The sequence below is a fragment of the Pogona vitticeps genome, chromosome 2, assembly GCF_051106095.1.
Source record: "Pogona vitticeps strain Pit_001003342236 chromosome 2, PviZW2.1, whole genome shotgun sequence".
Classification (NCBI taxonomy): domain Eukaryota; kingdom Metazoa; phylum Chordata; class Lepidosauria; order Squamata; family Agamidae; genus Pogona; species Pogona vitticeps.
In genome coordinates this window covers 163,064,173-163,076,261 of record NC_135784.1, presented here as the reverse complement: position 1 = coordinate 163,076,261, position 12,089 = coordinate 163,064,173, and the positions used below count along the sequence as shown (strand labels likewise).

The following is a 12,089-nucleotide window of genomic DNA, read 5'->3' as shown; positions in this document are numbered from 1 at the left end:
GCAGGAGAGAACGGACCTCCATGGCACCTGTGATGCTTTGATTCAGATTCTTATCCCCTAGGATAAGAATCTGAAGCTCTCATGTCCATTCATGACCCACCAGCCAGCATATATACCAGTGGTGACCTGCAGCCTACCTGTAAATTTAGTATTTGTGCAGAGCTCTGCCCAGCAGGGCTGAAAGTTAGAGTGAATGTTGTTTATTGACCCAAGTAAAATCCAGGAGGAGGTATAATGCAACCACATACTTATCTACTCAGCAGTTGAGTCCTATTGAGTTCAATTAGACTTACAGCTATATTTTGGGATATATTCAACTTTGGAACTGAATCCAGATTTACTGTTGCAAGTATTGAAATCTCTGGGATTTAAATTAGTCATGGCAAAATCCTATTGCTGAGCATAGTAAATCACATTGGATTGAATGGGGAGTTGACAAATCAACTCCATAAGTTCCACTGATTCATGTGGGTCTACTCAAGCTGCCACTTGTTGTGCTAAAATAGGTTGCAATTAGAGGAGACCCATTTGAATCAATGGAATGTACAGAAGAGTTGACTGATTAAATCCCCTTTTATTCAATTGACCTGCTGTTATGTTCCATCAAGTCGGAACTGACTTACAACAACCCTTTCAAGGTAAGATGTTTAAGAAGTGGTTTTGCCAGTTCTACTCCCCCAGTCAGTTTCCACTGCTCAGCAGACACCCAAAGCCAGGCCTCCTGTGTCCTAGTCTGATACCCTGTCCACTACATCAGACTAACTTTCCCTACTGCAATTTACTACACCAAGCAACAGGATTTTGGCCAGTAGATCTACGTACATGACTATGTATGGATTCATCCCTGAGTACATGTTAATAACAGGAACCCATCAAGTTATTGATGCACCAACAACTGTGCAGAGGATGATGGCATAGAATATTTTGTGCGCTTAGTGCTGTTGAGTAGGGCTGAGTGGGCTTCTATAATCCATTTTACTTTTTTACTAGAATCCTGAGAATCATCAACTAGACCTACGTCTTTTGGGGAAGAACTACCTACCTTCCTTGCAGCTGCCATTTTGATACAGGCTTTTTCAGCTCCCACAATGTACTTATCAGGCAATTCTTCCCATTTGTAATTGTCTCTATACTGTGAATATTAGTTTCTTTTTAAACAGCAAATGCTTCTTGAACTTTTCTACCCTTACATGTAACTAAATTGTACCACCTATCAGGGTGCTGTCGGTATTTCAACACAGTTTTTTGTGGCATTTTGTTGTTTTCCATTTATGTTCCTTATTTACAGGCTGCGGGCATGCAACACAAACCAAAAAACTCTGTTGTGTTTGGGTGCCTTCAGGTACAACACAGGACTGGAATCGTAGAGAAAACAGACATAATTATCACACAGCTTCCCGCCATATACTAATTCATTTCCCTTGTAGTTCCCATTGCAGCTTATCCATGCACCTTTCATAATAGTTCACTCTTCCTCTTTCTCCTTTGGTCTTACAACTTGTTGCTCATTGGGATGTCTTCCGTGTAAGGGTGTTAAGGAACTCAGTAGTTGAAGCCGCATCCATGGCTGCCAGAGTTTTCTGACAGCTGTGTGTTTGAATGCCACATGACACACTCACTTCCTTTATGCTGATGATGACTATGGGGATGTGGGGGTTGTGATGATTTATTATATCATGCTCCCATTCCATTTTTGTCATATCCTCATATTGTCAGGGGAAGGACATGGTGTGGGTCAAACATATCAAAGATCTCATGCAGCCTGAGCCAGGAATTGGGGTCTCAAGGCATGTGCCCACTTGCCATTCACTACAATGGAGAGAGCATGAGAATAGGTTTGTACTGGAAATGTACATGTCTACCCAGTGTGCGATCAGATAGTTGTAAAGGTGCATGCCTGACCACCACCAAAACGAGTCACTTCAACAGGTGCAATTTTCCTTAAAGTGACTATTTTATCTGCTGGCGACAGCTCAACCTTGTAAAGCAGAAGCTGCACACATGGACCAAAAAGGTTTAGCTTTGGCATGGATCAGGATTCGGCTGGAGCACATTTCCCCATGCCATCTGTGATCACTGGGAAATAGATCACACCAGACTGCTTGACAAACGGTCCAAATTGCAATCAATTTCCCCCTGTGATCGCAGCCTCAGAGTCGGGAGAAAACCTCTGGGTTCAGCTGTGGTACAATGAAGGCCAGGACAGATTAAGGGAAACTGCCAAGCGGACCAGAGGTATGAATGAAGAAGACCTAGACAGAAAGAGGATGCACAGATGGCATCTCGCCACAAACCAAAGCACAACACACCCACCAGAGCACCAAGTCAGTGTGCAACAGGGAACCAAACGCCCTCAAATCCACTAATGTGGATCATCACCACCCCTTCTTGGCTAAAAAGCACCATGAAAAAAACCTGCACTTCTCAGGAAAATATATCCTCTGGTTTTTAAAAACAAACTCTTTAGTTTGGGCAAACACTTTAGCAGGGTAATGCATGATAAACTGCCCGCCTGCTATGAGCTTCTTACGCACCCCAGGGGGTGACCTTAGAAACACATGATGCTGTTCCATTTTCTTATTGATGAGGGTTTTTTTTTTTTTAATTTATTTTTTTGTGAACAACGAATCGAACAAAGGCCTCTACTTATAAGAAGGGCCGGGCAGAAAACCGGCGAGGAGGGGATTGTTTCTCGCACGATGCTCGCAGCTGGTGGCTTTCTAGCTCCTTCTTCTTTCGGACAACCCAATGCAAAGCTGACGCATTCAGAAGTCATCCTCCAAGGCATTCTTCAACCTGTAGCCCAAAGGGACGTTTCCAACTTCGGCATAAGGACACCATAAAAAGGAACCGCGGATGCTAGTGAGGCAAACCTGCTCTGAGGGAAAGAGGGAGGGAACGCTTTTTTTTATGACCTCGCCTCCTCCGACATCTTTGCACCCGGAACCTTCGCTGATCCCTGACTGGTTTCCCAGTCGGACGCTAACTTCTGCTACTCTCAAGATGGCGGCGCCCACGAGCGAGTGTCGGACCTCTCTTCTCCCCGGCGGGGCAGCGCCGTACGGGAATTTCCCAGACTATTCCCGCTTCCACCCGCCGGAGGGGCGCCTCCGCCTTTTGCCCGGTTCGCTCCTGAGCGAGCTCTTCCCGAGCCCTCGTGCGGGGCCCCTTTTGGGGCTGGACGTGGGATGCAATTCAGGGGTGAGCAAAGCCATGGGGGAAACAGGGTGATGGGGACGGGGGGGGGAAGGAAGATGATAAGCGCTTTCCACGACGGCTGTCCGCGCCTCTCTTTGCGCTCTCTGCTAGGGGGCGGAAGTTCAACCGGGGCAGCTGCGTCTCAAGAGCTGCTCTCTGAGCGTTGCAGTGGATGCGGGGATCCTGTCTAAGGGTGGACAAAGCAGGGCTGTGGCCACTTTCCAAAGCGCCCTTGGAAGGAAATGACTCTTTAAACTTTTTTGGGGAAGGGCGGTGGGGAGAGAATCGGAGAAATCCAGGACGCACGGCCAAAGGATGCCGCCCCCCCTTTTTTTTCTTTAAATTAAAAAGAGGGACAATAAGATCCTTGCTTGACGCTCTGTAACCTCATCCACGCGAGACCACGTTTCTCCTTTCAGGGAGCAGGTCGCTGATTTTTCAGAGAAAAGAATACAGGTATCCTGAAATAGTAGTGGAAAATGGTGGAAAAAGTGTCGGGGAACACAATTGCCATCCCTGCCCCTGTGCAAAAAAGTCAGAAATTCTGAACAGCCTCTCAAGCTTGGATGTTCTCCTCCCGTAGCTCTTGGTTGTAGAGCTAAAAGCAGGCAACAGGCTTTGGATGTAATGGGTTGGAAGAAAGTGTCTTGTAGCTTAGCTCGATTCTCTCTTACACTTGCAGTGGTCTGACGTCATTAATTTGTTCTGCATGTGTGTAAGTGTGTTTGTTTGTGCAAAGCTAAACACTCAGTTGATTGATTTTAAGACATTTTTATTACAGTACTGTACTCGGATTCGAGCCACAGTAGGAACATAGTACTATAGAACATAGTTCCTACAACAGTAGGAACTCCCGGAGGCAGTGGAAGATAGGAGGGCCTGGTATGCTCTGGTCCATGGGGTCACGAAGAGTCGGAAACGACTAAACGACGAGGAACATGTCAGCGGTCTTGTATTATTATCAGCCTCTTTTTAACAGTGGGTTTTACTTTTTGAATACCACCAAACACATAACTGCATTCTTTAGCTGTGTGCGCGCCTCCCATCTTAACAAATATGAGCTCTTATACTGGAAAATATTAGACCCTGTTTCTGATCCAGCCATCTCCAGCTGTTCTTTCTGCATGTTTAGATCCCGCATTATCCAGCATAACTGCTTGTCAGGCATTGCACTGTAGTCTAACACATATGAAAAGCATTGGATTGGAGAAGCCTAGTCTGATAACACATGGGGGGGGGCGAAGAGAGAGAAACAGAAGACACGATTTGTAACATACTTTTTAGTTGTTTGTTTGATTTATTAAAAAAAACCAACTTGCATCATACCTTGCAAAGTAGCTATGAAGAATTAAAACCAGCTATTAACCACAGTAAAATTCCAAAACAGCAAGAATAGAACAAAAACAACTGCACTGCAGATAAGGCATGGTGTAAAATTCAGAAAGCATTAGCCTTAAGAGCTGTCTGCAAAGATATGCAAGATGGTTGTATTTTGATTATAGCTCAGTGGTATAAGTCTCTGGCTACTGAGCCAGAGTTTTGGGAGTTCAATACCAAGCTTGTGCCTCCTTGACAGAGGCTGGACTCGATCATGGGGTTTCTTCCAGCTCTGTAGTTCAATGGTTATTATTATTATTGATTGTATCTGATTGGGTCACCAAGGGGCAGAGATTGGATGGGCATCTCTATTTTTTGAAATATATCTCCCAGTCTTGGGTGTGCCTGTGTTGTTAGACTAAAATTCCCACTGCCCACACTGACTGAAGTCAAAATCAAACAGGATCAGAAGGTTCATGGTTAAGAATTACAAAGTGTACTGACTGAAAGGCATCTCTTCCCCCCCCCCCTTTTTTTTTCTTCAGGAGCTCAGCATCGCTCTCTATAGACACTTCCTTGAGCCTGAAGAGAACAAAGCTGGCCTTGATTGTTCTGCACCTGTAAAGGACTTCCATCTTCTTTGCTGTGACATTGATCCTGAGCTGATTGAGAGAGCCCAACAAAGTAGCCCTTTCCCAGGCTCCATTTCCTATGCTGCCCTAGATATCATGGACTCCCACGCAAGGGAGGTGCTGCTGAGCTCCTATCTGACCAGGTTTGGCCGTTCTGTCTTTGATATTTGCTTCTGTATGTCTGTGACCATGTGGATCCACCTGAACCATGGGGACCGTGGCCTGGAGAAGTTCCTGTCTTGCCTTGCCTCGAAGTGCACTTACTTGCTTATTGAACCCCAGCCATGGAAGTGTTACCGCGCAGCTGCCCGGCGCCTGCGGAAACTGGGCCGGAATGACTTTGACCATTTCCGATCGCTCACCATCAATGGGAACATGGAAGAGAAAATCACTCAGATTTTGATCAAGGACTGTGCCATGGAACTCGCCTGTTGCTTTGGGAGCACCAGCTGGGATAGGAGTCTCCTGCTATTTCACTCGAAACTGTGTGAAAATAAGCTGTCATCAAAGTCTTAGACATTCATTGTTCTGGTCAGAGGTAAACTGGTGAGTCATTGGCAGGACTGCTTGTTCTCTACCGCTCAGGAACGGCACTACAAGAGCACAGAAGCAGGAAAGGAGCCCGTTATCTTGAAAAGCATCATCATTGAGATAGTTGTTTATTTTAAACACTGCTCAGATCATTAAAGGCTGCAAAAAGGGACTTGAATGTCTGTTCACAATATGGGTACAGTCCAAAAACCTGAGGAAACAGCGCAGAATGGAGGATTTCCACTGGTGGGGAGCAAGGCTCGAGTGCTTTCCTTCTCTCCTTGATGTACAGATACAAAATATATGCCCAGTGTAATTACTTTGCATAATCAAGTTGGATTCCATTGTACAGTTTTATTTACTTTATCATGGAGTTTTGATATTTATTTCTTAAATAAAAATAAATGCCCTCATTCCCGACCTTTTTTTTTTCATGGTAAAGACGGTGGGCTGATTATGCACTCCAGGGATAATTTTGAATATTGCATGTTTCCAGCACTTTTCTGCTGCATGGGGGTGGGGACACGTCACCCACCCCTGAGCTAGGAAGAGGATTCCATTCCAGGGCAAGCATAGAGCTGTCATCTGTGGGTATCCTGACTTCTTAATTTTCAGAATGTGTGGGTGCTGGCCCTTGTCCACCTCATAGTGCTAACAGCCAAGAGAGATGTATCTATGACAAAGCCCAAGAGATTGTCTCTTGTCAGTATACATCGGTGGCATGCAAAGGATCTCCCTTGGTAGAATGGGCTTCCATCTTTCAGTTTCACATTACATTTTATCCCATAGTTCATGTTACAGAGATAAGCTCACTACCTTTTTTTTCTTGATCCATTCTTTGGGAGGTGGGTAGACAGGCTGATCTGACTTGGAATTTTACCCTGTTGATTAATATTTACTTTTATAGATTTTAATTGGTACTGGGTAGAGATGGAGATGAATATAAAAACGGATCGGTTTTTTTAAACTAATATCGCCAAATTGTCATATATTTGTCAAATTATATTCATCAAATTTTAACTCCCGACGAATACAGATCGACAAATATTTCCCCGTTTTTATTTGTCCCAATAATAATAATAATAATAATAATAATAATAATAATAATAATAATAATAATAATAATAATAATAATAATAATAATAATAATTAATAATTAATAATAATAATAATAAATAAATAATAGTAAAAAACTGTCTTATGGCTTTTCCATTCTGCCTACCGGCCTGCCAATCAGCAGCCACCCACCCCCCAGTGGTGATGACGATTATGTTAAGGAGGTGTTGGTGGGGCTAAGGTAGGAAGAGGAAGGGGGTAGGGGTATGCTGTGGGGGTGGTTGGCTGTGTCTGTGTGTGGGGTAGCTGCCTATCGGCCTGCTGATTGGCGGGCCAATAGGCAGAATGGAAAAGCCATAGAATGGCATTTTTCCCCGTCATATGGGGGTGTTGGCGGAGGTGACGGGGATGGGGTGGGGTGGAGGGAGGCAGTGGCAGGGGGTGGTGGGAGCGGTTTTTTATTTTTTATTTTACTTTCCCCCACACGAGTTGATGAATAAATTTGTTATTTGTCGGTTCGTGCTTTGTGAGTCGTCGGCTTGTGACGACTCATGAAGCAGGATGACTTGCCAAAAAGGGGAGTCGTCCCCATCTCTAGTACTGGGCATAAAGGCACCTATTGTTCTGGTGTTGCTGTTAAAGCATGTGAATGCTAGTCTTTCAACCCAAAGATAGCATGGCGGGACACAAACACCCCAAGGAGTCATATGACTTCAAAATACAATAAAACCCAAGATGGTCTAGTATTTGAAGAACAATATTTTAGTGACCTTTTAATCTATTGTGAGGGTTCAACTTTTGGCTCCGTGCTGAGCTCAAAGAAATCAGTAGATTGTTGTTACTACAAAACAGGAAAAAGATTTATTGGTGCATGTAACAATAAACAAGTGTCCGCAATATGATTGTGAGTCTTTTCTCCTTCTGCCAACGGGTCCCGAAGGGGTTTCCAATTTTCAAACAGGAACGGATTTCCACAACTGGCGTTCCATGGTCCTGGTAGATCTGAAGGGACCCATTCTCTTATGGTCTGCCCCATTGAGTCTTCCAGCAAGGGCACAGTCTCGTCATCCCAATCATCATTCCACAGGGATCGTCTCTCAGGGTCTCAGTTCTGCCAAGGTCATCCCTGTAACTCTTCCTCCTCATCTCTCTTATTCTCCATTCCAGCCTTTCTCTCTTTTCTCTCTCAACTCTCTCCTTCTCCTCTCAATGTCCTCCTCCACTCTCTAGCCTCGGCGTCTCCCCAATAAGAGGGTCTGGGTGGAATCTCTCTTCTCCTTCTATAATCTGCCTCTTCCTTAGGCACTCCCAGTCTCTCCCATAATCCCGTCCATGGATCTTCCATACCCATGCCCAACAGGGCGGCAACTGCCCCTCCTTCCTTTTTACCTCCCCTGTTGTTGCCTCAAACTCCACCCTCTTTTCCTCTCCTTTCCCACCTTTTCTTCCTGAACCTTCCCCATCCTTACTTTCTGCATCTCTTCGGTCAGCTTCTCTATTTCTTCCCCTTGCTGAGCTTCTGCCATAGGCTCTGGTGCTGGCTGGGGTCTCACCTTCTTATCCTCATTGTGGAGGAGGGACGGCTCTCCAGCGAGTGGGGAATCCCTCTCGCCTTCTGTCTCACATCTATAAGTGCAAACTAACAAGCTAAAATGTCTGTGCAAACCAAACTGTTTTAACATGCTCTAAACAGAAGACTGCCTAGGGTCGCTTTGATGGGAGCAATAGATTCCCAGCAGTGGAGATGACCAACAAGAAGGGGGGCACTGAGAGCAATCTATTGTTGTAGTTTGTGCTGTTTTGTGCATTAAAATCCAAGCTGGCGAGAATTTCCAAGCTTATTCTCTCTTTGAAAACCTAACACAGGGAAGGGGGTTGGGGGAGGAAGAACACATCCCTTTATTTGCTGGAAATAGACTGTGGGAGATTAAAATGGCTTGTCTTGTGCCTATTTATCCACACTGGCTAGAAGGGAACCTATGGATCATCAAGTTCAGTTCCTGTCTGAGAAACACAGTAGGGAATTTAATTCCTAATTTCTGGCTCTGCAGCCAGAGACCTCATAGCTGACTAGCTGTTATGTGCTGTCAAGACAGAACCAATTTATAGTGATCCTACCAGGGCTTTCAAGGTAACTGAGATAGTTAAGGAGTGGTTTTACCAGTTCCACTCCCCCAGTCAGTTTCCATGGCTGAGTGGGGATTGGAGCTTTTGTCTCCAGAGTCCTAGTCTATCACTGTATCCACTACACTCTGGATGCCCTGTTGGTTACAGTGGTGCCCCACATGACAACGATAATCCATTCTGGGAAATGGTTGTCATGCGAAAAACAATTCCCCATTGGAATGCATTGAAACCCATTTAATGCATTCCAATGGGGAAATTACCTCGTCGTCCAGCAAAGATCGTCCATAGGGGAAGCCATTTTCTGAGAACCGATCAGCTGTTAAAATGGCTGCCCTGCAAAGCATGGGTCCGGAAAACACAGGGCAGCCATTTTAGGAACCCGACAATCAGCTGTGAATATCATCGTCTTGCAAATAAACGGTCAGCGAAGCATGGACCTAATCGACGTCCAGTGGAATTCCCCCATAGGAATGACTGTTTTGCAAATCACTATAGTGATCACAAAAAGTCACTGTCCTGCGGATTCGTCGTACAGCGGGGTCGTTGTCTAGCGAGGTACCACTGTATTTTTGATCAGGCTAAAGAAAGAGTATGATCACTGCTGGGACATTGCAGCAATTCAGTTCTCCACAAGGCGTCTCTCTTAGACTATTTTTATGATGAAGGGATCCCTGTGCTATATTCATTGAATGTTTTCCCCTATGGAAATAGCTACCAAGGAAACAGAGAATCTCAAAGTTGTTCTTGGTTGTCTTTGGTCTCAGTCTTTGATGCTCCAGATGGTTTGGACTTCTGCCTCTTCATTGGCCATACTGATAGAGGCTGCTGGCAATGGGAAGCCAAAATGTCTGCAAAGCCAAAGGCCAAAAACAGCTTCTTGAGGACACAGGTCGCTGGCCTCGCTTTTTATATCCCATTGGCATCGCACAGGTATGCAGAAAACACAGCTGTTACTGCAAAGAATTAGAGAATCCTAGCCGGTGATCCTACAGTTTCGTGCTCTGGAAAATGTCTCTTTCCTTATCTGCATTAATGGTAGGACAAAATTCAGCTCCCCCACTCACCCAATTAAATCACCCTGATCTTGCAGGGTAAATTTAGGGGACCATTGTGGTTATTGGGGCAGTGCTATTCATATGGCCAAAGCGTGGCATAAACTGTTAAAGGTGGCAACTGTATTCTCTCTTCCTGGTGGATGCCATTAACAGAAGCCTTTGGAGAGAGTGCAGGACGCACTATCCTCCTTGTAACTTCAGACCAGCTTCCTGTTGCAAGGCACACCACATATGCATGCACGGACATTTTCACATCCTTTGGTGTGAAACTTTTGCTAACCAGTTTTGTCTCTTAAGTCACCCGGATGGAATCGGGACACTTGCTTCTTGAAGTCTAGCTTGTACCAACTTGCTTTGCTATGTTCTTACTGCCCCTTACAAAAGGTCCCTAATGACCTTACAAGGATGCTCCCCCATGGTGAACTCTGGGCACTAATGACCTTTGGCTTTTTCAATGCAGTGCTTGCAAGCTTGTGAATGACTTTCCAAGGCCAGAAACTGCACATGTAAATGCTGCCCTTCCCTGGCACAACTATGACGGTGTTCCTACATTTCCCAAAAAACATTTTCTTTAGAAACAAAACACATAAAAGGGGGCTCATGGTTAAAAGGCACTGTGCAGTTATTCCATCTCCTGGGTTTTCCCTGTGAAGAGGAAAGAAGAAACTGTGGTAGACATGGGAGGGGCACAGACAGAAGAAGATGATGTCCGGATCCCTGCAAACTTCCATGAACGGTTCGTATGGAGGCCACGAAATAAGTGCTGTCTAAAAACAGCCTTGTGTTCTTTCTGTACAAATACAGAATGCAAGGCCTGATTTAGCATGAAAGTGGAAAGAGGAATTATCTTACTTCATCTTTAGGGTGGTCTGATGCACATCTGCTTCTGAGCTGGGTGTTTATCTTGAACTGAAAGCACTTTCATGTGAAGGTATGTGAAGTCTTTCCCATCCTCCCCCTGACACCCCACTAAGAAAACATCATCTGAGCCAGATCAGACAGCAGGTGGGGTTGGGTAAAGAAAGAATCAAAATTCCACAAGTCTTTCCCCCGGTATCCCCACCTGGACCGGGGCCTGTGCTCTCTATATACGTCTCTCCCTTGAAAAAGCAATGCTACTTTCTAGTTCAGTGGCTCCTAACCTTGGGTCCCCAGATGTTCTTGGACTAAAACTCTCACAAGCTTTCAACACTAGCTGTGCTGGCCAGGATTTCTGGGAGTTGTAGGCCAAAAACATCTAGGGAGACAAGGTAGGGAACCACTAGTAGCTGAACTTTGGAAGCTGTTCGGAGGGAGGGGATTCTGCCACCAACCACTCCTTTTTTGTTGTCTAAACAAAAGTGCTACCACAATATAGCACTTGCCACCATATTGTAAGTAAGGCCACTGCATGGAATGTATAATATTTATTGTCCACATAACTTCTGTTCCCCCCCCCCAATAAAATGGCTTCAGAAAACAAATTGAAAGCTTTTTCTTTTCAGCGGTGTTTGTCAGTGAGGCTAGGCTACCTGTCTTTTTGGGTGCAGAATGCCGGATCTACACACCCAATGGCAGGATCCAACCTTTAGAGCAGGATCTCTTTACCACCTGAGCCTGAATCAGGATTCACTAAGGTTGTACCTCCTCCAATCAACAGACAAAGCAAATTGGTGTGGCTTCCAGTGACGTGTATTTTACTTAACCCACCATCTGTCTTCCGAGTTGATACCTAAACCAGTTTGCTGCATCAACAGGCCAACAAGGTTAACCTTGGAAAGTGTCAATCATGGAACAGGCAACCCTTGCCAGGAACTAAAAGAGCCCATATTTTGACTAGGAGGCAACTCCATAACATTTATGCAAAAATGGAGGAAGAGGGAGTACCTAAACACTAGTATTAGCAGTCCTGCCATTCAATCCATCTCAGCCCCAGCTCCTAGTCTGCAGGAATGTAGTTGACTTCTGGCATCAGTTAAAGGCTTGGTATAAAGTCTCTCTTTCCGTATGTCTGTGTGAGCCTGCGCACTGCGCGCGCGCGCGCGCGCGCACACACACACACACACACACACACACACACACGTCTCTTTTTTATAGTCGCTTCCTGTTACTCAGATTGTCCAGCTGGAGGTGGTAGCCTACCACAGAATGAAGTCTCCTGAGGAAATGCCTCATTTTAATTTGCAACTGAAAT

At 45.2% G+C, this 12,089-nt stretch overlaps 1 protein-coding gene across 1 annotated transcript; it reads left to right on the top strand.

Moving 5' to 3' along the window:
• The first annotated feature begins 368 nt into the window (after positions 1–368).
• On the top strand, positions 369–6,091 carry BCDIN3D (BCDIN3 domain containing RNA methyltransferase). Its single transcript, XM_020815759.3, has 2 exons — positions 369–3,201; positions 5,061–6,091. The coding sequence occupies exons 1-2, from the start codon at positions 2,857–2,859 to the stop codon at positions 5,661–5,663; spliced, it is 948 nt and encodes a 315-aa protein (XP_020671418.3). The 5' UTR covers positions 369–2,856; the 3' UTR covers positions 5,664–6,091.
• Positions 6,092–12,089: the final 5,998 nt, after the last annotated feature.